General features: G+C 43.4%; 1 protein-coding gene across 2 annotated transcripts in view; it reads right to left on the reverse strand.

Annotated features, from left to right (window-relative positions):
- The window catches only part of adamts18 (ADAM metallopeptidase with thrombospondin type 1 motif, 18), a 186730-nt gene that overhangs the window by 80223 nt on the left and 79357 nt on the right, over positions 1 to 27150 (reverse strand). For both annotated transcript variants that reach the window (XM_069902070.1, XM_069902071.1), the window contains 4 exons: positions 22859 to 22996; positions 21748 to 21901; positions 12955 to 13050; positions 10596 to 10744 (listed from right to left, as the gene is read on the reverse strand). In XM_069902070.1, the coding sequence (XP_069758171.1) occupies positions 10596 to 10744; positions 12955 to 13050; positions 21748 to 21901; positions 22859 to 22996 (537 nt within the window). The remainder of the gene's footprint in view (positions 1 to 10595; positions 10745 to 12954; positions 13051 to 21747; positions 21902 to 22858; positions 22997 to 27150) is intronic.

Consider the following 27150-nt stretch of genomic DNA (forward strand, 5'->3'; position numbering starts at 1 on the left):
GGCCTTTTTAAAATCCAAATGCATGACATCCATTGAGTCTTCCCTGTCCATCCTACCTGTGATCGCTTCAAAAAATTGCAATAGGTTTGTCAGGCATGATTTTCTTTTGTTGACTTGGGCCTATCTTCTAATACACCTCCAGGTATTCCTTAACCTCATCCTCAACAGCTTCCCAACTACCAACGCCAGGCTAATTGGTCTATAACTTCCCTTCTGCTGCCTCGCTCCCTTCTTAAACAGTGGAGTGGCATTTGCGATCCTCCAGAACACTGGAACCATGTCAGACTCCATTGACTCCCAAAAGATCATTACGAGACCCTCCACAATCTCTACACCTACCTCCTTCAGATCCCGAGGGTGCATTCCATCTGGTCCGAGAGTCTTACCTACTCTTAGGCCATTTTGCTTCTGAAGAACCTTCTCTCTCGTGAACTTGACTGCAGTCACTGTCTTCCACAGTGAAGTTGATCCAAAATATTCATTCATTTCCTCCGCCATCTCCTTGTCTCCCATTACAATTTCCCCAGCGTCATTTTCTATTGGTCCTATGTCTAGTATGGTCACTCTTTTACTCTTTGCATATTTATAAAAGCTTTTAGTATCCTCTTTGATTTTACTCTCTAACCTTTCATAATTCATCTTTTCCTTCCTAATACTCTTCTTAGTTGTCTTCTCCAAGTTTTTATAAGTTTCCCAATCCTCCATCTTCCCACATATTTTTCCTTCCTTGTCGACCGTCTCTTTTGCCTTTACTTTGGCTTCAACTTCCCTCATCAGCCACAACGATCTAATTTTTCCATTCACAAATTTCTTTCTTTTTGTTATGTGCCTGCCCAGCATTCTCATTTCACACATGAACTCCAGCCAGTGCTGATCTGCTGTCTTCCCCATTAGTGTATTTTTTCCAATCGACTTTGGCCAGATCCTCTCTCTGTAATTTTTTTAAACTCCATTGAAATATCGACACATCAGACTTTAGCCTCCCCTGTTCAAATTTCACAGTGATCTCGATTATAGCATGATCACTGCCTCCTGAGGGTGTCTTTTTACCTTAAGCTCTCTAATCACCTCTGCTTGATTAAACAGCACCCAATTCAGAACAGCCGATCCCATGGTGGGCTCATCAACAAGCTATTCCAAAAAGCCATCCCGTAGGCATTTCACAAACTCTCCCTCCTGGGATCCCTTACTGACCTGTCTTTCCCAATTGAAACACTCTCATTCTAACATGCCTTATCTATTTCCAGTTGTATTTTGACATCCACATCCTGGCTGCAGTTTTAGGTCCTGTACATAACTGATATTAGTGTCCTTTTACCTTTACCAATTCTTACCTCAACCCATAAGGACTAACTTTTCTGATCCTATGCCGTTTCTTTCCAATGATTTAATATTGTTGCTTACCAGAGGAGCTACAAGGATAGGCAGGGAAGTAGTCCTCTATTTCCCTGCCTATCCTTGTGATACACTGTGTATCCTTTGGACGTCCAGCTCTCAATGACATCCATCCTTTTGCCGCAACTTAGCAATGGCCACATCCGACCTGTAGCTGTACAGCAAGATTGTCCACCTTGTTACTAATGCTGCATTTAAGTATAACACCTGTCGACCAGTTTTTGAATGCTCTGTGTCTCCGTCATCCCCCTGGTTATTATTTTGTCTCGTTGCCTCCCTGTCACCCAAGCTGCACACTATCTTCACTTCATTGGAGATTTCCCCTTCAGCCCTAGCACTCTGGTCCCCATTCCCCTACCAAATTAGTTTAAACCCTCCCAAAGAGCTACATTAAACCTGTCCACTAGGCTATTAGTCCATTTTGGGTTTAAGGTTTATAGGTCGAAACTTCCCCAATGATCCAAGAACCTGAAGTCCTACACCAGTTTCTCAGCCACTCATTTATCTACCTGACCTCACTATTTTTACACTCATTAGCACGTGGAAGAGTCCTGAGAATACCACCCTGCAGACCCTGCTTCACAGTTTCTCCCCAATTCCCTCTTCAGGACCTCCAGACTGACTTATTTTCCCTATGCCATTGGTACCAACATGTACCAAGACCTCTGGCTGTTGAGACTGCTTCATTAAATGTAAATAAGAAACAAGATAGATTTATAATAGGAGAATTAATGGAGCACAGGTGGGGAATTGGAGCCGAATCTCATTGAATAAGAGTAGGCTCAAAGTTTGTAGTTCTTAGGCTCTTATGGTTGAAACCCACAGAGGGCCTCACAGATCTAGGTGGTAAACTGACATTTAAATTTATTTAGAGTGTGATAGAAGCCAATTCAGGCCATTTGATCCCATGCCGCCCAATTTCACCCAAATTCTAAACAATCCAGTTCATTTTCGAAGGTGGGAGGGAACTAAAACACCCAGGGGAAAACCCATGCAGATGTGGGGAGAACGTACAAACTCTTTGCAGTCAGCGCAGGTTTCGAACCCGAGTCGCTGGCGCTGTTGTCAGTGTAGGGTGAGCACGCTCTGCCTGTGAGCAGGTGGGTTTACCCTTAGATAATCCATTTGCCTCCCACAGCCCAGAAGAGCTGGGAGATTAATTGCCCTGAGTGTGTAGGTGAGAGACAGAATGTAGAGGGGACGTAGAGAGAATGAAATCAGATTAGGTAACTGGACTTGTTGATTCAGGGGTGAAATGTTTGTTTCAGCACTCTGTGATCAAAGGCAAACTTTACTGAAATAAAGCGTCTTACAGTGAAGTTACTTACAGTGAAGAACCTGGAGGTTGGGAAAGATTGGGGTGGAGAGTGTTTGGTGGGCTATGAACACCATCATATTGAAGTCAAGAAAAATACCTTGTTGGAGGCAGAGGAGATAAAATATTTCCCTCTGTGACATCCAAGTAAATATGTGTGTCAAACAGTGAAGTCAAATTGTTTCAGAAACCCTTCGAATTTTCTCCTTTATAAGGGACTATTTCCAAAATATACTATGTATTAAAGCTTCTCTCATACAGTGGCCACACACCCCGGGGGTAAATCTTAAATCACTCCCCAAGGTTGACTGAACAGATTTTATTATGAGGAGTTTGGCTGTCTTCCAACTGCAGGAGTACAGCTGTGCAGGAAGCCAAAGATTCCAAAATGAGCTCAAACGCAGAGGCTAATCTGCAGTGAAGCTCGGCAGCGATTAAATGAACTGGGATGCTCCTGGAAGGGTCCAAAGATATTGTCAGACACCCATTTTCATGTGGAGGGATCACCACCTCGCAATAAACTTTAAAAAATCTACAGTAAGGACATAGGCCAGTGTGGCTTGTGAGGGGACTTCAGAGCATAAGCTCCTGTGTGTGTGTGTGTGTGTGTGTGTGTGTGTGTGTGTGTGTGTGTGTGTGTGTGTGTGTGTGTGTGTGTGTGTGTGTGTGTGTGTGTGTGTGTGTGGGGCTTTGCACTGAATTTGTTGGTTGGAAGTGAACGAGAGTGACTTGAGAAGCTAGAAAACACAACACACAAAATGCCACAGGAACTCAGCGGGGTCAGGCAGCGTCCAAGGAAGGCAAAAGATGGGCAACATTTTGGCCCAAAATGAATACTCCCTGACCCGCTAGGTTCCTCCAGCATTTAGTGTGTTGCTCTGTTGGAAGAGAAGTAATTTGCTGAAGGGCTACCGGCTGCAAGAAGCAGTACAAAGGAGGAGTGACAGAAAGTTTGATGGAGTTCGTGCTCTGAGTTGACTGAGCTGGCCCAGATAGCAAGCTGGCTTCGTCACAGAGGCGCTGCTCTTCGGAGCCAAAGTAATGTGTATTGACGGAGACTGCAGACATTGGAATCTGAAGCTAAGCACAATCTGCTGGAGGAACGGAGTGGCTGAGAGAAAATTCACCAGGGCTTTGCACTACTGATAAGAATAAACTTGCATTTATATAGTACTTATTAAAAAAATAGGATATTTCACACAGTGCTTTGAAGATCCTAAGGAATCGCCTGAGTGTAGTCACTGATGGAACACAAGAAGCAGGGCTACTGCAACACCAGCAATCAGGGTTCATTCCGCAGCTGTCTACAGGGAGTTTCTGCGTTTTCCCTGTGAGCGTGTGGGTTTCCTCTGGGTGTTCCAATTTCATCCCATGTTCCAAAGACATACAATGTTACTGGATTAATTGGCCACATGGGTGTAAGTGGGCCAGATGGGACTGTGGCTGTACTGAACTTCTAAATTTAAATGTAAAAGTTTGACAATTTATGCAAAGCCCAAGTAGCAAAGGAAAAATTACCAAAAATCGAAACAGAAATAACTTTTTCAGATTGGTGATTAGATCTGCATCTTAAATAACAAATGCATCACCATTCTAAGGCACTGACAACATTTTCTGTTTCTCTGCTTCCTTTTAACTCATGATGTAAAGTAAAAAAATTTTAATTTGTTAAATATTGCATTGACTAATTATTTCACACAGAATGTGTATGTGAGAGAACGCATGAATGAACGATGGTTGTTTGGGAGCATTGGGCAAAAGTGACAGTGTGAGAGAGTGAGTGTCTAGCAAACTGTATGTGGGTGGGAAAATTATGGACAAGAGAAGGTGACTGAGAGATCGTGTGTGTGTTGGGGGGGGGGGTAAGTGTGTGTGAGAGACTAAGAGTACAAGTGTGAGAGAGGAAAAGAAGGGGTTTATGAGGGAGAGAATGTGAAAGATACTGAGAGGAATGAGGGTGTGGAGAACATGCCGAACTGGCTGCATCTGCCTCTCTCACTGGTCAGCCATGGACTGCGTAAGTCAAGAGTTCAAGTCCCACTCCAGGCACGGACGAACCAATGTCAAATTGAGGGAATGGTGTTCAAGTGCCATTTCTGGGATGAGATTTCAAAGCTAAGGTCCACAGTCTTTCTCGAGTGAACATAAAAGGCATAAGAATTCAAGGTTATCCCTTCAGCGCCCTGACCTATATTTTATCCTGGAGGCACGATCACTAAAGGAGATTATCTGCCCATTCTTGCACTGTTATTTCTAGAGGCTTGCTGTGCATTAATTGGCTGTTGAATATTGCACATTACAGAGACCATGCTTCTAATGTGGTTCAATTGACTGTAAGATGCTTTGGGACAGCCTGAAACTGTGAAATACCTCATAGGCCCTTATTTCTCTGATTTCTATAAAATGCAAAAGTATTTTGTAAGGTCTGATGGACAATTGCTCAACAATCAATGGCAGAGAGACCTTGTGAACAGAGACTACATGACAATATTCATTAACCTCCTCTGCTTTAATTGGAAGCAGATCAATTCACACTGCAGAAAACCCACTGTATGAAGAATATTCAGTAAAAGCTTAACTCTTTGCATCCATACCTTTCCGTTATGTATAGAAAAAAAAAAAAATCGGGTGTGAAAAAATGCTCTGGTGTGCCTGGGCATGTTAGGGTCTAAATACACTGTAGCAGACTTGAATATTCTGGATCATTTCCAGATGTAGTGGATCTCATACTTCTTCCACAAGAGAAAGGAGGACTTGATGAAGAGCAGGAGGTAGAGCGATAATAAAGGCAAAGAGAGAAACAGACAGGAGAATTAGAGAGATTTACAAAATGAGAAAGAGATGGGGGGGGCACAGAAAGGAGGGAGACAAAATACCAGCAAGAGAGAGAAGGAAGCAAGGAGGCAGTGAGGGGGGGGGAAGAGGGAAAAAGAAAGGTGAGAGAGTGAAGGAGAAAGAAAAAAAAGAGGTGGCCCGGAAGAATTTGGTGTGAGTCTGTTAGTGGAGTAGAGGCAGAGGGAGCATGCCTACCCATCAATGGAAATGAACCATGATCATATTGAACTGAGACAGTCTGGAGGGACTGAGTGGCCAACTCCTGCTCCTAGTTTTTGTGCTCTTGATATTTTGAAATGGGATACATTGAAAACCAGAGAGAATCTTTGGCCAACTGCAGAAAGACAAAAAAGGCTGGTACCCTACATCAGAACTGAGAAAGGGGGAAACAAGTTCAAAACCATGAGAGGCACAGATAGAATCTTTAAAAAAGATAAATTCTAGAGGGCATGTTTAAGTTGATGGGGAGGGAGGGAAGCGGAAAGGAGATGTAGGTGTATGGGACAAGTTTTCATTTATATATACCGTGTGGTGGGTGCCTGGAACAGGATGCCAGGAGTAGTGGTAGAAGCAGGTACAAGAGTAGGGTTTAATACGCTTTCAGGCAGACACATGAACATGCAGGAAATGGAGCATTATGGATCAAGTGCAAGCAGAGGAGATTTAACATGGGATTGTGGTTGTTGCAGCCATTGTGAGATGAAGGGCCTATTCTCGTGCTGTCCTATGTCTTATATGTAACTAGGAAAGGAAGTGGAGAAGGTAGGGCTGGGCAACAGTTGGAACAAAGAATATTTCTCCCAGAGGTCAAAATTATACTTCAGTTAAGTAGCAGTTGAGCATCTTTGGTAATGCTATAAAGCTTGCACAGCATTGTCTGGTCTGGCTTGCTTGGGCTTGCAGAGTCTTTAAAGTGTAACGCCCACCATTATATCTATCCAGTGACACGCTGTGAAATCGGAGAGTGACTTCACCATCAGAGAGTTTGGTCGGAGCAGGAATGTTTACTGGATGCCAGGACAAACTATCTTTCGGAAAAGGTGCTCCTTCTCTCCAAATAACCCACTTCGTGACTCCTGTGTGAACTTCTGGCAAGAATTTGCTTTGTTATTAATCCACACCATTTGTAAATTTTTTTTTTTAAAGAACCTACAAGGAAAGGAACAGGGGAGAATCTGCTGGGGCTGCTACACATTCAATATTTTTCTTTTTTTTCTTGCACTATGGTAACTGTGAATATTTATCATTCATCTACCTTTTCATTTATTATCTATTTTTAATTTAATATATGCTGTTCTAGTTTTTTTTTTTTTACAAAGTTCAGCTGCACCAAGTAATCAATTCCATACATACTGTATGGAGGATGTACAATGTCTATGACAATAAATGCATTATTTTATCATTACCTTATTCCATGGGTGTACTTCTATTCTGCACTATTCCTCACACCTAGACCTTGTGTGTTGAAGACATCAATTATTGCCAGCATCCACTTTGAGTACAAAGTTCGAGATTTCCATGATTATTCCATCTAGATTCTGCTTCTAAACAGCCCTGTTCTAATTTTGGATTGTGATTGTGTCTGCTTATTTAGAACTACATCCATCATTATTTCCATATCTCCCCTCAATCAGACCGCCCCTCGGTTTGGTTACAACAATCTGCTGGAGGAGCTGTGCGGGTCGAGCAGCATCAGTGGGAGAAAAAGAATGGTCATTGTTTCAGGCTGGAATCTTTCACCTTGACCAATGCTTCTCAATCTCTTTTTTTCCCCCACTCAAGTACCACCTTAAGTCATGCCATTGATGCTTTGTGGTTCGTAAGGGATGACTTAAGGTGGTCCGTGAGTGGAAAACAAAACAGTTGAGAACCACTGACCCAGACGGTAGAGCGCAGAGGGGAGATAGCCAGCATCATGTGAATAAGGTAGCAGTGGTTTGAGAGGTTGGGGATTGATGAACCAGGGAGGGGTGAAGGATGACGGACAGAGGCAGTTGACTGGCAGGTGCCAGAGAAAGAGAGAGAGGGAGGTGTTGAGAAACAGTGACCATTCCTTGTCTCCCACTAATACTAGTTGGCCAGCTGAGTTCCATTAGCAGATTATTTGTTGCTCTAGATTCCAGCATCTGCGAGATCAACTGGGTTTAGTTTATGTCACGTGTACTGTGTCAACCAGACATCACAAAAAATCGTTATACTCTAACACAATTTTGGATTTAAAAATTCACAGACCAGCACTGGGCCATCCCTGTGAAACCATCATATTGTGCGGAGTATTAAAATTCACAGACCAGCACTGGGCCATCCCTGTGAAACCATCATATTGTGCGGAGTATTAAAATTCACAGACCAGCACTGGGCCATCCCTGTGAAACCATCGTCCTAGGAGTCTGCATTGGCCACAAATACACACCCACGTGACCAACTAACCTACAAACTTTGTACGATTTTGGAGAGTGGAAGGAAACCAGAACACCTGGAGGAAACCCACGCAGGTGACAGGGAGAATACACAAACATCTTACAGACAGCAACAGATTTGAATCCAGGTTAATAGTGCTGTCATTAGCGTTACGCTTACCACTATGCTCACCGTGCCACCATTTTTAGCTGCTCTTGCACTGCCCATATAAATCATTCATTCATATAACATTAGACTTGGACAATAATTCTTTAGTTTTAGTATTCAGAGCTGGAAACCTATCTTTCCCCTCTATTCTATTCACAAAAACGACCCCAAAGCTAAAGGTTCAACGCACAAATGTGCTGGAGAAATTCAGTAGTTCACGCAGCATCCAGAGGAAGTAAAGGGTAACCAACACTTTGGGCGCCGGGCCTTTCTTAAGTAACTTATAAGTTTAATGCCTAATTCATGGCCTCTCCTGACAAGAAGATTAAATGCATGGGAAAACTTTTCTCCAAGTTACATCCTGTTGCCTGCACTTGCATGGACATTAGGTCAATACTCTGGGACCTCTTACTCAACAGCATGGTTGGCCAACGTCAACCCATGGAATCCACAGATTCCAGAGGGGAGGACAGTCCTCCTGCTACAGGGAAGGACAGATTCTCCTGTCAACCTCCTGACATTGATTACTGCTGTCACTATGAACTGGAAATGTCTTTTGATTTCATTTATTTTTTATGTTCTCTTTTGAAGTAGAATGGGACCATTTATCCCATCAAGTCTTTGCCAGCTGCCCTCAGTGACATTGCCATTCCCCAAGTTATCCCCCCCACCCCTCCCCATGACCTTCTTCCTCTCATGCCCATCAAGTTTCCCTGGTTTATCTGCTATGAGTCGCAGAGGATGGTCACCGTGCAGTGACGGAGATGGATGAATGTTTGGAAGATCAAGGAAGTCAGGGGAACACGACCCAGTCCTCATCGAGGGTGCAGTAGTGGAGAGGGTCAAGAACATCAAATTCCTGGGGGCGTCAACCTCTCTGAGGATCTGTCCTGGACCCTCCAGGTTGACGCAAATATGAAGAAGGCTCTCCAGTGGTTAGACTTCGTGAGGTGTTTGAGGAGATTCGGTGTGTCACCGAAGACTCAAAAACTTCTCCAGGTGTACCGTGGAGAGCATTATGCCTGGTTACACCATTGTTTGGTATGGAGGCACAAACTCTCAGGACAAGAATAATCTCCAGAGGGTTTTTAACTTGGCCTACAGCATCACGCGAGGTGGTGTCTTAAAAAAAGCAGCCTCCATCTTCAAAGATCCCCATCACCCAGGCCATGCCCTCTTCACTCTGCTATCATCAGGGAGGTACAGGAGTCTAAAGGTCAGCACTCAGTGGTACAAGGACAGCTTCTTCCTCGCTCTCATCAGATTCCTGAATGATCAATGAACCAAGGACACTGCCTCACTTTTCATGCAGTTATTTCTATTTATTTATTTTTTAAACATATTAATGTTGTAAGGGCTTATAATCTGAATGTTTGCACTGTGTGATGCTGTCGCAAAACGCTGAATTTTGTGACTTGTACGTGACAATAAATTCTGATTCTGAATTGGAGACCATGAGTACTGGTGTAGATGTCGAGACCTGGGGAATCTCATTTGGATGGCAGGGCATGCAGGAGGAGTTCTATGGCCTGGCGCTGCTCCTGGATCCTTGTATTCTTCGGTACAGCTCATCGTTAGGATGCATGTGTAAACCAGAACACCCAAAAGATATGTGTGGTCACAGGGAGAATATACAAACCCCAAGACCACAGGCTTCCAATATAAATGGTCAACACCTTTGGTAAAACAATGTGGCTATATTGGCATATACAGCAAACAAAATTCTGAAAGAAAAATAGGTAAGATAGAAGCAGGAAAGTTATTGACACTGGTAGGTAAGAGAAGAACCGAGGAACACAGCCTCAACATTTAGAGAGTAGCACAGAGATGAGGAGAAACTGCTTCTCTCATGGAGTAGTGAATCTACGAAAGTAGTAGAGGCTGCCTCATTACATGCTTTTAAAACATAGATAGTTGGGAAATTGAGGGTGATGAGGAAAAGGCGGGTAAGTGGACCTGAGTCTATGACCGCATGAAGTAAAGGGTAACCAAAGATTCAGGCCTGGGGTCGTCGTCAGGTATGGTCACCTTTTACTTCCTGTGGATGCTGCGCGACTTGCTGAGTTTCTCCAGCACATTGAAGTGTTGAACGGAATGAGTGCCACGTCAAACAAGGCCACAGAGTGAGGATGTTTGAAATGTATTGGGAATTGGAGGCATGGTTGGTGTAGCGGTTAGTGCAACGCCTTTACAGCACCAGTGATCGGGAGCTGACTGGGGTTCAGAGGAGTTTGTATATTCTCCCGTGTCTGCGTGGGTTTTCTCCGGTTTCCTCCCACCATTCAAAAACGCACCGAGGGTGTAGGTTAATGGGGTGTAAATTGGGCGGCACAGACCCGTGGGTCAAAATAGCCTGTTACCGCACTGTATGTTTAAATTAATCAACGCCTCTCATCGATATCCCTACTCTGTCAAATCATCAATACGTTCCCCATTACAAAGTGCTGGGTGATGTAACCGGAACCTGTGCACTCTTTCTTACTTTGGATTGTTGCAGTGTCTCTCCCTGTAGGATACTCCACCACCACAGGTCCGGGAGCATTCCGACCACTCCGACCAACTGGACCATTGACCATTCATCGGCTTGGGTCCGTTGTCACCATATTTCAGACATTGGCCCCGTCGACACCACTGTTTATACAAAGGAAGCAGAGGTTAGGCTGTACCTACTTGTGGCATTTCAGAGTGGGCCAAAAATATGCTGAAATGCCGGAGTATCAGACTCTTGAATGAACGCCGTAATAATAAAACCACATTCCCTTTGTCCTGCACACACCGATCTCTCTCAATAGCTCTGCACAATGTCTTACTTGGTGTACAATGTCCAGGAGCACTGTATCTCAGTGTATATGACAAAGAACTTGAAGTTGAACTTGGAAGGAACAATGATGTGTGCCATAGGTGCACTTGTGTCCCCAGCTGTGTAGCAGAGGGTCACCAAACTGGGGTCATAATGCTTCACCACAGTTCTGGAGACCTAATGGGTAAATTCGCATCTCCCTCGATGTTAGCACTGCTAAACTGGGAAATAGCTTTATCCCACAGGCTGTAAGATGGACAAATTGAATCCTGGAACCTTGGGTCTCTTAACAATAAAACAAATAAATCATTATGTAATATAAGTACATAGATATTTTATATATTACGTGCAGTGTATTATGTGTACAAGTGGGCACCATGGTCCAGAGAAACGTTTATCGTCTGATTGTTTCTACAGTCAGATAATGGCGAACTTGAAATCAACAAATAAGCTCACTGAAAAGTCATGAGATTGCACAACCTCATTCGCAAGCCCAGCAAATTCGTCAGTTAGACACGAAAATCTGCAGATGCCGGGGTCAGTGCATCGCCCAAACGTGCTAGAGGAAACTCAGCCGGTCACGCAGCAGCCATGGGAAGTAAAAGGCTATTTTACTTTACGGATGCTGCACGACCGGCCGAATTTCTCCAGCACATTTGTGGCGCTCGAGCCCATTTTAGCAGTGGAGAGACAGAGGACGTGACAGATCTCCAGATAAACCGAACGCAAGGAAATTCTACTCTATTGGTATGCACCTCTAATTCCTGGTGTATCGACGCTGTAACTTTATTTCTCAAGCCAGATTGTGCAGCTGAGATGGAAACATACACTGCAGTTTCATTTGTACTTACATTTTATCCCACCATTTCTAATTCTTACTAAGAGGATTAACACTTGACATAATAAGGTGACATTAACTGATTGATACCAGCTGAGATAATCATTTAGCCCTGACCATGTTTATTCCTTTCTGCGGAGACCCCCTATAGCAACCTAATTGCAATCATGTGATACATTTTGCAGTCTAATTGTTGAGGAAGAAAGAGATATGGTGTAATTAACATTAGTAACCAAGGCCTTGACACAGTGCCAGCATTCATCTCAAGCTGTCAATGGAGTACAGCTCTCCACTTGCAGTCTGAGATTCAGCGTTTTCATTCAGCACATGTCTTCCTTCCAGCTGCAAGGCTGAGCAGCGAGCACTGGGCTGTAACCTTATCGAGATGCCGATCTGTGCTCTGTCACCTGCACACTTAAGCAGATCTTATCTGAAGCAGTGAAACACAATAAAATTGCAGGTGCTGGAATCTTGAGACAATGTTCTGATTGGAAGGGGATCAAAGGTTATGGGGGAGAAGGCATGAGAGTGGGGTTACTAAGGATGGTAAATCAGTGGAGCGGACTCGATGGGCTAGATGGCATAATTCCTCTCCTGGTCTTTTCTACCAGCATGTTCAGGTGGCATCTGTGGAGAGAAACAGTCAATGTTACGGGTCGAGTCTCAATCAAGGGACCCGACTCGAAACGTTGACTCTCCATCGACGTTGCCGGACCCTCCAGCTTCTTTCTTCCTGATCACATATGAAGTATCTATTGAACCAGGATTCAAATTCCTCTCACTAGCTCAGAATGAAAAGAGCCAGGCATGATCAATAAGCAAGATAGCTCATGATGCCCATTGATGGATCCCTCCAAAACAATTGGCAACTGGCAGGAGCTAGTGCCAATGTTCAAAATTAAGCCCTGGGGATACTGAATCCACTAGGAGATTGATCAGCTCAATGTGGATTGACTCAGTTTTTAAAAAAAAAAACACACCTTTCCCATTAAAACAATGGTGCAAGTATGGTAGAAATTTAATTGTGATATTTCAAGAGAATCACGAGGGTTTGGATTAGATTGGTAGAGGTGGTAAGACTTTGATTTTCATTCTTCTACCATTGCCAAGTGAAAGGCAATGAAATCCAGAACTTATTATTCACGTAGAATTTTGTTCTGAGCAAGCAATGTTTGTACCACCTGATACCCGCAAGCCTCTCACCTTGTTGGGTGCACATAGTGTACCCTCTGCAGCTGGCATGAACTTTGTCTCACACCTGTGGCCACTCCTGTGACACCATAGTGCTTTGCAAATATCCTAGAGTGAATATAATAAAAAGTGTTTGAGTAAAACTGCATGTATAAAATTTGAGTTGAGTTCAAGTTTATTCATCACATTATACAAATTACAGACAGAGGATTCTTCAGCAAGTGGTTTAACAGGTTAAAACATAAAGTAGAAGAATAATTACACAGTACAGAGTTAATAACAGTTACACAAGTAAAAAAAAATCAACCCGTCCAAACCAAGGGCAAATGGTAACACTGGAGTGTGGTTCATTCAAGAGCCTGATGACTGCAGGGAAATTTCGATGTTTTCCTGTTCATATGTGATGATACACTTCTACCTTGTCCTCAAAAGGGGGGGGGGGGGAGAAGAGAATGCCCAGGTTGCGATAGGTCCTTTGGTATGGATAAGCTGCGTGATTCCAGGAAGAATGTTTTCAAAGGTGAACCTGTAGACATTTTTGAGGGACAAGGGTGCATGCTGAACTTGAATTTACCTTTCTTTTATTTTAATGATACAGAATGGTAGAAGGCCCTTTTGAACCATGAAACCCACCTTGCCCAACTCCATATATTTTGAAGGGTGGGAGGAAACCAGAGTTCCAGGAGGAAACTCACGCATGTCAAGCGTGAGATTTGAACCTGGGTCGCTGGTGCGGTAATGGTGTTGCCCTGACTGCTATACCAATTCTGCCACCCAAGATATCTTTCTTCCAAGAAAAGAGGCATTACCCCACTATGCTGGGATTATAGTGAAGCGATGAAGGAATGTCACCATCTCCTCCTACAACCTTGGTCCTTCCACCTCAAACTCAGGAACAACACTTGAGGAGTTCAGAATACCAGGCAGTTTTGGAGAAGGAGGCTCCCACACATCAGTTCATCCAAAATCTAAACAGTCAGAATTATATCATCCTGCTGCATTATTTTGGTTTCGTCAACAGAGCATGGAGACACAGAGCAAAGGAACAGGCCCTTCTGCCCACTATGACCACGACCAATTCATGCTCTCCACCCACAGAAGGAGAAACAGATCGTCCACCTGAACCTTCAACTGTTCTTGATCCAAGACGCTGCATGAATTTTTCCGGGTGTTTTTTTTTGTTTTACTTCTGATTTCTAGCATCTATGGTATATTTGTCAGAAATAAAGTTCTGTGACTCTCTTTAAACTAAAAGGTAAATCTGGGAACACAGAACAAGAATAAAGATTTTTAATGTACTTATTTACAACAGCAGTTTAATACTTTGGCAACCAACTGAGCAGATTTTGCAATAATAGCTCATTTAGAGAGAAAATGAATTCTTCCACATCTGCCAGATGTGTAAAGGTCAAGGAATTATGGGATGGCATTTCCCAGTAATCCTTTACAGATTAAATTCCAATAAATTTGCACTGAATCTTTTTCACATTTTTGGAATCGTGTCCACATGGTTGCCAGTAATGTTGTTTGTGTACATATTGAAAAGGAGTGTGTGAAAAGAATCAATAAAATCAACTGGGCATGGAGAGCGTCACCGTTCCATTCTCCTGTATTAATTCAAAACATGTTGCCAATCAATATTCTTGGATCAGCATTATTTTCAAACCACAAGGTGTGAACAAAAACCGCTATATTGCATCTCTGCTGGACTGTAAAGATCGCACGACAATAATCCCACTGGAATTAGTCATTTAAAATGGATGACTTAGTGACATTAGATTGGACACATTGGGCAGCAGAGTCTAATGCAACTGTGTAGCCACCTTAATGTCTGAGTCAATATTCATCTTTCAACCTCCATCAACGAAACAGAGCATTTGGTTATTTGTTGAAAACTATTGCACAGAATGGAGACCCTTCAGCCTAACATGCCCACATTGCCCAAAATAGACGTGCTCATCCCACTTCCCAGATCTTTGCAGATTGCAAATTAGTATAGCGGTGAGTGCAACGTCATTACAGCGCCACGGCTCAGGTTCAAATTCAGCTCTGTCAAGACCTTCTTGTGTCGTGACAACAGTCCAAATCTGGACTAACTAATATTTTGTGCAGTTCAAAACCTTCCTCTTTGATTGCTGTTCTATGCTTCAGCCAATCAGGGCAGTTTGTGGGATCTCATTGTGTATATATTGGCCACCTTCTTTTTTTGTCTATTGGAAGAGAAAATGCACATCAAAATGCATTTCATTGTCTATGAAGTGCTTCAGGATGCCCCAATGGTATAAGAAGTGTGGTACGCCCCAGACACCAGCCCTTTCTTTGTTATTTTTTCCCTTCAGTCAACGCAGGTCTTCCAATATCTTTATTTACACCTAACCCAATAGAATGGAAATCCATCTGTTTGGAGACTTTGAATAATGTGTTGCTTTAAATGAACTCCATGGTCTGGCATCCACAAAAAAATGGCATTTTGCCACTGCTGGCACCACTCCTCATTGAAGCTGGCAACAAAGTCATTCTGTCAAACCTCATCTCAATGAGCAATCACAATGTCAAAGTTAAAACCCATTCGCTTCTCACTGTGGAACTTGGATGTTTGACTGTTCATTAAACTTAGTGTGGTCACTTGACATGGCTGTGAGCTGGCTTAAAGTCCTTTGAAAACAGCAACACAAAGGCTGCCTTTGCATCATCAGTTGGACATGAGATTCTCATGAGTCACAAGAAGGCTAAACACAGGGGGCACATAAAGCACCTGCTGCCCCCTCCCCCCCTCACTGGACTCCCTGCAGTTCATATATAGATCCAACCACTCCATGGTCAATGCCATTGCCACCACCCTACATCTAGACTTCACCCACCTCGGATGTTCGAATGCTGTTTATTGTCTTCAGTTCGGCATTCAACATGATCCTACCTCAGTACCTGATAAGCCTGCTGGGTCTAAACACCTCCCTTGGCAATTGGATTCTCAGCTTCCTGATGGAGAGACCTCAGGCAGTCCAGATCGGAAACAGCACTTTCAAGACCATCGCACTGAGCACGGGGGCTCCCCAGGGCTGCGCGCTCAGTCCACTGCTATTCACTCTGCTGACCTATGACTGTGCGACTAAACACAGCTCGAACCACATCATCAAGTTCGCTGATGACACGACAGTGGTGGGCCTGATCAGCAAGAATGAGGAGGCAGCAAACAGAGATGAAGTGGAGACACTAACAAACTGGCACAGAGTAAACAACGTGTATCTGAACAAATCAAGTTCCTCAGAGTTCATCTGGGGGAGAATCTCTCCTGGTCCATTAACACCAGCTCCATAGCCAAGAAAGCCCAGCAGCGCCTCTACTTCCTGCAAAGGCTGAGTGAAGTCCATCTCCCACCCTCCATCCTCACTACATTCTACAGAGAATGTATTGAGAGCATCCTGTGCAACTACATCACTGCCTGGTTTGGAAGCTGTACCAACTTGAACCGCAAGACCTTGTAGAAGATAGTGAAGTCAGTAGAAAAGACCATTGGGGAAACTCTTCCTAGCATGGAAGACATCTACTACACCCAATGCAGGCGGAAAGACCCCACACATCCCGCACGTAAACTGCTCTCCCTTTTGCCATCTGGCAGGAGGTAACGTAGCACTCAGGCCCTTACGTCCAGAGTGGGAAACAGTTTTCCCCCCCAAGCCATCAAGCTCCTGAACTCCCAGTGCAGATGTGGATAGAGTGCCGTGGACTTTCAGAGAATACATTTTAGTACCTTAATGTGTTAACTGTTTTCCCAACATAGCTATGTAAATATGCTCTGTGGTCCTGAAGAAATGCTATCTTGTCCTACTGTGCGAGCATGGTATGAACAATAAATAAAGTTGACTTGAGTATTTTTTTTGATGTTCCCTTCAAAGGTTTACACTCAATGTTCTGGTAGCAAGCCCTCACATACCCTACCTCAAGACAGACTGATTTAACTGAACTTTTCTCTGCACCACCACACTCTGCACTTTTGTTTTATTCTTGCACCCAAATTGGACTTAAGAATGACTTGCCTGCTCAAAGTTTTTCAGTGTACCTCAGTACATGCGACAATAAATCAACACAAAATAAGCCTAGCTCAGTAGTGCTGTTCTTGTTGCTTGTCTAAGTAATTCCAGGTTCAAATTACATCCAGGACTTGGTCTGCAGGCCAACCCTCCAGTGTAACATTAGGGGAGTAGAGAATGGAGGCACTGTCTTTCGAATGTAATTTTAACCTGCAAGGCAGGATTCCTCTCAGAGTTAGACACATCAATAAGATCCCAAAGCAATATTTGTTTTTATTTATTTATATAGATAGATAAGTACTGTATATAACTTTATTTACACCTAAACCACTTATTCTTCAAAGAATGGAAATCAATCCATTCACAGAATTAGAATAAAGTGTTGCTCTCTCTCTATATACATACACACAAACAGAGAGAGAGAGAGAGAGAGAGAGAGAAGAGAGAGAGAGCGACACACACACAGCATAGCACAGGAACAGGCCCTTCACCCCACATGAATGGACTGAACACGATGCCAAATTAAACCTCTGCTGCTTGCACACGATACATTTTTTTCTATTCACTACATACTCACGCAGTAAAGTCTATCTCACAGCCTTTTAAATGCAATCATCGTATCTGCTTTCACCATTCCTCCAGCTTGAAGAATCCACCGCAAAATAAAAAATGTACCCTTCACATCTCCTTTAAACTCCCCACCTCACACCTTTATGTGTATCCTTGCGAATGTGACATTTTTACCCTGGGGAAAAAAAAATTCTGACTCTCTAACTAATTTTATAAACTTTTATACAGCCTCATTTCTGCCTGGCACTCCAGAGAAAACAACAAATTTCTCCATCCACTCCCCATATCTCTAATCCAGGTGGCATCCTTCTGAAGCCTTCCCAAAGCCTCCACATACTTCCTGACGATCAGAACTGCACACACTGCTCTGGTTGGGCACCATCCAATCCTCATCCCTCAAGTAACGCCAACCAAAGAAAGCAATACTTCAGGGTGAGCTGATAATATGGAAAGTGCTAAATTCTCCATCACCTCTGTGATTTTCTGGCCCAGGGTTCCTCTGCAGCCAGGAGGGATATCAAGACATTCAGTGCCGGGTGCACATGGGCCATGGGCAGAGCTTCTCTGCCCATGTTTCTCTGATTGAGTGGTTCATTGCACTCAAATTATTCCTGCATTGTCAAATGTACTGAGATTGCAAGCTGCTTACAACTTGATGTACGGCAACACATGAATGGGAAATTAAGCTCCAGTCAAGGAAAATTGAACAATAATTCCTTGTTGCTCAACTTGTTGGCATGCACAGCCTCCATTCATGACTACCACATAGCTGTCATCCTCTCACCAATGTTTTCACTCTCAACCCCACATCCCTGACAGAACATAGATCCAGAGATGCCTGTACTTCCCAGTGACCCCCTGGATTGAGCATCAGTCACTGCTTACAGTCAGTCTGGGATGTACAGACACATGCCCACATCTACAAGTGCACACATGAACACATTTGTACATGCCTGCATATGCACTCTGAGAATCCCTGTCCATACAAGGTGACACACGCACACTACCACGCAAGCACATATGGACAGTCACACAGATGGGTCAGCACAATGGCAACTCCATGGATGTTATACAATAAAAATACTTGTGGCTTACTTCCAGTCCAGGGACAATACTGTGAGCAAGTAACTGTACATTCTGCGATCCCAAAGGATTACCAAGATCCCGGAGAATTACCCAGTGACTGATTCTGTCACTCAACCCAGTAAGAGCCTCAATTCTCATTCAACAAGAATTCTTGAGCCAGCCATCAACTTGGAAACAAAAATTTTAATTGCCAAAGAGTAGAATTGGAGGGATGGAGAAGCAAAGTGAAGGTAATTGAAAGCTCAGAGTTGCATTCACAGATTGAACCATGTGCTTGCAAAGCAGTCACATAATCTGGCAGTGCGGAGATGAGCACATTGTAACTACCAGACGCAAAACGCTCTGCTTGAGGAAGTGCATGTCACTAAACACTCTCAAAAACTGTGGAGAGTTTTCTGCCTGGTTGCTTCACTGTCTGGTACAGAGGAGTCAATGCACAGGACTGAATAAAACTCCAGAGAATTGTTAACTCGGCCTGCGACATCAAGGGGAACCAGTCTTCATTCACTCCATCGAGGACATCTACAAGAGGCAGAGTCTTAAGAAAGCAGCCTCTATCCTCAAGGGCCCCCACCACCCAGGCCATGCCCTCTTCACCTGCTGCCATCAGGAAGGCAAGACAAGTAGCTTGCTGCACAAGAACAGCTTCTTTCCCTCCACCATCAGATTTCTGAATGGACAATGAACCCCAGACCCTACTTCACTTTATCTTATTTTCTTGCACTGTTTACTTACTTTTGAAAAGTAATTTATAGCAATATTTTCCCTGTGACGCTGCTACAAAACAACAGATTTTGAGACATGTTCATGACAACAAATTCTGATTCTGCAAGTGAATTGCTGTACCTCCTGGAAAGAGTGCTGGGATCCTTCAGTTGTGGGAAAGGACTTGTGTGGCAATCCAACAGTTGCAGTAGGAAGAGGACCAGAGATTCGGGGAAGGAATAACTTCCTGACAACGCTGGAATGGCAGGACAGGGTTGACGGCCTTGTGTTAAAAGTGAAGGAAACTAAGGGTAATCCCTTGTTTTGGATGGGAGAAGTTTACAACAGAAGAGGAACATGACAAGACAGAAAGCATTGTCAGTAGTCCTCATACTGATGAGCGGTTCCCAATCTGAAACATTTGTCTTCTTTTTTTTACAGAGCCGCTGCGTTCCAGAAAATTGTTCCCAAAATTCTGGAGTGCAGTCTGTGTAAAAGGTCCTGGACGTAAAATATCGGAACAATATTGGATTCTTATATATTTTCATGGAATGCCTGCATTCTAAACACAACTGCAGCAACAGGGTAATGAATGGGACATTTGAATGGGATGTTTGATGGCGCACAATGATGCGTAGAGACGTGCGGTGAGATCAGAATTTTTGGCGTTCTGGTCGTTGCAGTGTGAATGGCCACTCTGCAATTTGGCAGGTGTGATAATTGCTGACCAAAAAAAGCAACAGTTATAAGTAAAAAAAAAACATAATTAACTCTTATTCTCTCTCCTCAAATACTGAGAGACCAGATGAGTGTTCCAGTACTTTCCACCCTTATTTTGGCAAACACCAGATTGTCAAAGCTCTCTTTTCCATTCCGCACACTGGCAATAATTATCCGTTCATAATTGCCCCGGAAATGAGGACACAATGGTCACAGACAAGAAGGGGGAGAACAGAAGATTTTCTTTCCCAAGAGAATTTACTGAACCAGCTGGGTTTTTTTTACAACAATCTGGCAATTATTGTAATTATTTTTAAATTCCTGATTTACATAATTACTAGTACAGGTCGAGTACCCCTTATCCGAAATGCATGGGACCAGAAGTGTTTCAGATTTTGGATTTTTTTTCGGATTTTGGAATAATGTGTTTAGGGTAGCACAGTAGCATCACTAGAATTCCTGTATCAGCTGTAAAACAACAACAAACAATCAGAAGGCTCCCAGTCTCCACCTCGATGCCATGTTTCATCAGAAGGTTACAGTACACTGGATAACATTTTTATCAATTCAATAATGTTACTGGTCATGTTACATTCAAACATGGCATTTTAGGTGGAGATGAATTTCAGATTTCACATGAAAATAATGTTTTATACTTGCCCTGATTCAGAACCATTTTGGCTATTTCACCATCGGTAATTTTCAACAATAACTTTGTACGACAGAGCAGAGAATAAGCAAAAAAACAGTGAGTAATTCATGTAGGTCTGGCAGTGACGATGGTTGGTAACAAACTGGTCCCAACAGAGTGTCAGAGCCCCCACATTGGCAAGTGAGATTGGGTATGTTGTGGCATCATGTCGGCACACAAAAAGTCGGATTTTGTAGCAATTCGGATCTTCGGATAAAAGGTACTCAACCTGTAGCTGAATTCATCAACTGCTACCATGGGGGTGGAACCTCTTTCCTTCTTCTCAATAGTACAGATCCCTGGCACTAACCAAAGGTGCTTAATGGTTGGTAAGGACACAATGGGCTGAAAGGCCTGTATTCATGCTCATAACTCCATGACTACAATTCAACATTACAAGTGAATGATGGAATCAGCTCAAACGCCTACATTGCTCCCATGTCGTGCAGCAATGCCTAATAACTCTTCCCATACCCCTACCTCAGAAAAGCAGCCAACCCTGGCTGCAGTCTCCTCTCCCTCTTCCCATCAGAAAGAAGGTTCAAGAGTGTGAAATCACACACCACAACATTCAAGGACACACCAATAAAGTGGAACCAGAGGACACTACAGCACAGAAACAGTCCCTTAGGTCCATCTAGTCTGTGCTGAACTATTATTCTGTCTTGGCCCATTGACATATACCCAGGTCATAGCCTGTGCCCATCCCCATTTTTCTTAAATGACAAAATTGAGCCGCATTCACCACTCCAGCTGGAAGCTTTTCCCACTCTCTCACTGCTCTCTGCATGAAGAAGTTTCTGTTTAAATTAACACTGTTGAGTGCACAGACTTGCTGGATAGCGCACAAAACAATCCTTTTCACTGCACCACAGCACAAATGACAATAAATGGAAATGAATGATGAAACAATCAGTGATAAAAAAGATTTTTTTAAAAACCAGATCATACAGGTGAGATTAAATTCAGGGATTAGTTGAACAGCGATGGACAGAAATGTACCTTCACAAAGTCAAGGGAGCACAACCTGGCTTTGGATCCAAACTGCCATTTGCATTGTGTGTCAGCATCATACAGTTGTCCTGGTAGCAGGCTAGGGTACTGGTATTCACGTAGTTGCTTCGGTTCATCAACCAGGCAGGAAGCCTGAGCTGTACTGTGAACAAAACATATTTTAGACCTGTGAGAGGAAGGCAAAGATTGCCAAACAAAGCTGCAGCAGCTAACGGGCTATAGTCCTGTGCTAAGAAACCCAATCCCAAAGTCCTACCTGGTCAGGACACACACTCTCACACAGATCATAGCAGGGCCCAGGAGAGTCTTATTGAATAGCGAGAACCTGGAAGCACGTGCACATCATTCCCCGAACCAAGCAACTCAGTGAAAATGGAGATTTCCCTGTGACTGCATGTGTTTCTCCAGGGAGGTCTTATTTCTTTCCACACCCCAAAAAAGGTGTGGATTAGTTGGTTAACCAGCCATTGTAAATTGCTCGAATATGTAAGTGGTAAAAATCTGGGAGGGGGAGTATCTATAAGAATGTGTGAAGACAAGATGAGGGTACAAATACATTACAGGGTAAAATAGTGGGAGACTAGGTCTGGCATAGACTCAATGGGCTGAATGGCATCTTTTACAGCATAAGGAATGATGGAACAGGATAGAAGTGCAATCAGATCTAGTCTTTCTACCAAGGTAAACAAGGGCCAAATTACTTCCTTATTTTGCTTGCAGTTCCAATGGCTTTATTTGAGGCAAATCCAAAATCCAAATCAAGCCCAGTAGATGTTGCAATTGTTTTCTAATAACTTGCTGAAGATCACAGTGTGCGACAGGATGATCAATTCTAATGATTTCTCATGACCCAAGAAATTTCTTACATTTGCAGCTAAACAATTTCTCTGTTATTTTATATTCTGCGTTTAAATCCAACTGGTTAAATATCTATAAGATGGAGGACAGGCCTCTTCTTAACAAGAATTTGCTACTTGTTAAGGAAGTTAGAATTTTGGACATATACATTGTACAATGTGTATGACAATCAAATCAATATCATTTATCAGGGATCAATGAAGAAACAACAGGCCTCTGTTACATGTGGCGCGCAGCCTACCTGAGGAATCTGTTGAGATACTGCCGACTGCATGCAGACCACGAGAAGATCCCATTGTTCCCAGCCAGGGTTGGAGACATGATGTTCCCCTCAGTTTTCCGACAAGGATTTCCTTCTCCATCATGAATCATTCCAAAGCTTTATCAGAAAGTAATAGGTCACAGGTGCTGATAGAAATGCATCAATGCATAACAGCATTTGAAATTGGATTCAATTAACTGAAAGCAAAAACTAGATATAAATGCAAAGTTCTAGTTACCATCAACTTCAGATGGACATAAAGCCCTAACCATGGCAGCAAGAGATGATTCCCAAACAACTTGAAGAAGCGCTCAGGCCCAAAACGTAGTTTATACATTTTTACCTCCTTTGGATACTGTGAGTCCTGCTGAGTTCCTCCAACATTGCTGTGGTTTTACTTCAAAAGCAATTGATTCTGTTTGTTAATTACACAGTTCAGTGCAGGGCAAAGGTGAGAATCGTAGCAATTCAAAGATTATGGTCTTAAATATTTCTGTTTAAGGGCCTGAGTACTTGCAAACATCGGAAACTGAAAGTACCATTTGCTCTCGTGATGTGAGGCTGAGGGAGGGCATTTCCCCCCTTTTGACTGGCTCAGGCAGTCCCCAACTGCTCTAAGGCTCGAGTTATATAGAAACATATAAAATGTTGAAAGGCATACACAAGATTGAGGTAGGTAGGTTGCTTCCATTGGTAGGGGAGACCAGAACTAGGGGACATAGCCTCTAGATTCAGCGATGAGTCTGATAGATACTGGAGATGAAGTAGTCTGCCTGCCAAGCAGGGACATTGGATTAATGGTCAACCAGAGCCACCATTGGCTCAATAGGCTGAATGGTCTGTGTCGTAGCAGTCCTGAAATTCTATAATGAACTGCAGCTGTGTAATGCGTTAACTGTCAGTCTGTCAAGTTGAACACCACAAATCCAGTCTGTGCGTCTCCCTATTCCCATTCAGGCTAGGCTTCAAGCCTCAGTGATGGCCAGAATAGAGCCTCCGGTCCTAACTCCCATCACTGCTGGTCAAAGCAAGAGCAGCAATAATAATGTTTTGTTCTGAAATTGGATGTTCCGTGTTGGGACCAAATCAAATTGGGAAGAAAGGCGTGTTCTGCTCTTCGGTAAGTTGTTTGAATTTGTAACAGAAGTTAATTCCAACAGAGAAAAAAAAAAATCACCATAATTTAACTGCAAGAAACTAAGCTTAATGAGAGGATTCTGCATCTGCTCAATTTCCACACTGTAATACACAATTTGGTATATTCTACCCTCACCCTGCACACATCCTCTGCCACAGCAGCTGACACACTTAAACAGGGGGTGCAGTTACAGCAAACACTGGCTTGTCACTTTGATGGCCTCAGCCAAAACTTAAAAAAAGGGTTGTTTGAAACCTTTATCATATTTTGAAACAGAGCACCCTCCTTCGAAATGATGAGTTGCCATGTAGGCCAGGGGAAATTTGAATTCTCGATGGTTTTGGGTTTGAGGGTTCAAGTTTGCTCTGTGTCCATCATCCCAACTGTTCATTGTTCGCTCTTTGTTGAGGTCAGGCACCACATGATGGTCTTCTCCCAGATCAGCAATGAGCACAGTAGCATGTGCAGCTGACAATACTGGCAACGAGCAAGCAAAGGCTAATTAGGCATAACATTAAAATGGTCCTAGAGTATTCCACCATAGCAAGAAGTCCTTTGGCCCATTGAATCTGTGCTGACCATTAAACTGATTCCATAAATTTCCATGGTGAATGTGATCTCCCGGAAAAGCTCTGATCGTCTACGGGAATTAGTGGGGGATTATCCAAGGTTATAATGTAGCATTTTGCTTGTGCCCCCTGCATTCAGAGGTGGCATGGCGAGCAGTCACTGCTTGGTCTTCGTTGACCTGAAAATGGAGCTGAGAGTTGCCTTCTTGATTTACTCTTCAACTAAATACCTCACTGCAAGAGGCACTCCCCAGGTCAAGTAGCAACATGGACAGAAATGATCAGTCAACGTTTCAAGTAAAAATCCTTTGTCAAGAGCAAAATAAGAAGGTAAAATTACGTATACAACGAGAGAAAAGAGCTGGGGGAGGAGCCCAGAGGTGACTGTACAGAAGGTGTGAGAACTAGGAGTTCAGGAAAATTCTTCTATTATCTCTCTCTTTCTCCCCACCCACCCTCTCTCTTCCTATTGGTTTTTCCCTTTACCTGTCTCTCCACCTTCTCTCTGACCACTCCTGGGTCCCTCTCTCAGCTTCTTTCCCCCTATATCTGTAACTTTCCCTCCTCGTTTTTGTCTTGATAAAGGGTTTTGACGCAAAATATTAACTGACCATTTCTCTCCAGGGATGCTGCCTAGCATGCTGAGGTCCTCCAGCAATTCTCCGTCTGCTCAAGATTCCAAAGTCTGCAGCCTTGTGTTTCCCTGTAGTGGTTAAGAATCTAGAGCCAGGGACAACATCGAAGAACACAGCGCAGGAATGGGCCCTTCACCTCTCAACATCTGCGGCAAACACGTTGCTAAGTTAAACTCTTCTGCCTGCACAAGATCCACATCCCTCCATTCCCTGCCATTTGATGTGTGTGCTTTACAGTCTCATAAACGCTACTTGTATCTGCATCCATCACTACCCCAGCCACCCCATTCCAGGCACCTACCACCCCTGTGTAAAAAAAAACTTGCCCCGCACAACTCCTTTAAACTGTCGCCTTCTCATCTTAAATTCATATCCTCTACTCTGTGAGGAAGATTCATATCTTCATAAACAGGCAACACTGGCGCCTTTGAAATAATCAATGAAACAGATGATTGCTGTGATTGCGATCTCACTGAGTTTGAATTGGCTGTCTATTCCTGACACTACATATGGTACATATAAGAATCTTTTACTATCTGTAGGGCCCTGGAAAATCCTGAAGGGGAGAGAACACACTGATATTGAAATGATTACCAATCCTTCTTACAAGGACCTTTTAGAAATTACTCTGGGGAAAATCATTTTCTGTAAAACTGAAAGGCTCCGTGTCTCTCTCAGGGTACTGAAGTCGAAAGATTAAACACGATCGAATGGTGGTGCAGGCTGGAAGGGCTGAATGACCTTCTCCTGCTCCTATTTTCTGCGTTCAACCGACAAGAAAGAGCTCTGCATCCCTGTGGCCAATAGCACATTACTCTCACATGGAGCCCAAGACAGAGCATGCAATTTCTATTTTAACAAAAAACCCAAACCCTTTCTCCACCTGAAGTGAATTCTAATCATTGGAAAAAAAGGAAACAGCCACCCCTCTCCAATTACTTCCAGGATCCGATCATTATTTCTCGAGATCCATCCCCTTCTTCCTTTAGATATATCATTTCTGATGAGATCAGCTTTCTGCAAAACACTCCATTGTCAAAACTAATCTTTCTGTTCCAACAACACTGCAAGATTATGCAGCCATAATCACTTACCCTCCCCCAGAATAATTTCCATTCGGCACCCAGTCAATATTAAAAAAAATGCAGAGCTTTAAATTCTGATTACCACTCCAGTATTGTGAATGTTCGAAATTTCCCACTCCAAGAGCAGCGACTCTGAATAGATTCAAGGACACAGGAATGGATTGTTGGAGAACTGGAGAGTTAAGGGTTCTGGAGAACAGGCAAGGAAGTGGAGCTGAGGTCAATAATGATCATGGTCAACAGAGCAGACTTGAGGGGCAGTCTGGTTACAGCACCTCTCTGTTGGGGGCTTAAGGTGTGGAGAGGGGGATGTTCTGTTACAAGGGCTCCAATAACCCTTCAATACAAGCCTGCTCCTGCCAATGTTCATCCTTGATACAAAGTCACCAAAACATGGGCAGCATGGTTGGCACAGAAGTTAGCAAAACACCATTACAGCACCAGTGACCTTGGTTTGAATCCGGTGCTGTAAGGAGTTTGTATGTTCTCCTTATGTCTGTGTGGGTTTCCTCTGGGTACTCCGGTTTCCTCCCATTCTTTAAAATGCACAGAGGTTGTATTTGAGGGGAATGGGCTTGTCCAGTTACTGTGCTGCATGTCTAAAGCATACATAATCTGGTCGTTATCACCTTGCAGTTTCTGGATGCTGGTCGTGCACCAATGGCGTCCCTACAAGAGATGTCCTGAATGAGTGGTGTGCAATGCAATGCAAATGTATTTTAGTACCTGCTCCTTTCAATCCACATCTGGATTAACTGCTCATTACCACATGGTGTACGCTGGGAGGACATTTCCTCTGGCAATATCAAGCGGGGGAGATAGGTCTCAGAATAAATGGTCACCC

Source organism: Narcine bancroftii, chromosome 10, assembly GCF_036971445.1.
Source record: "Narcine bancroftii isolate sNarBan1 chromosome 10, sNarBan1.hap1, whole genome shotgun sequence".
Classification (NCBI taxonomy): Eukaryota; Metazoa; Chordata; class Chondrichthyes; order Torpediniformes; family Narcinidae; genus Narcine; species Narcine bancroftii.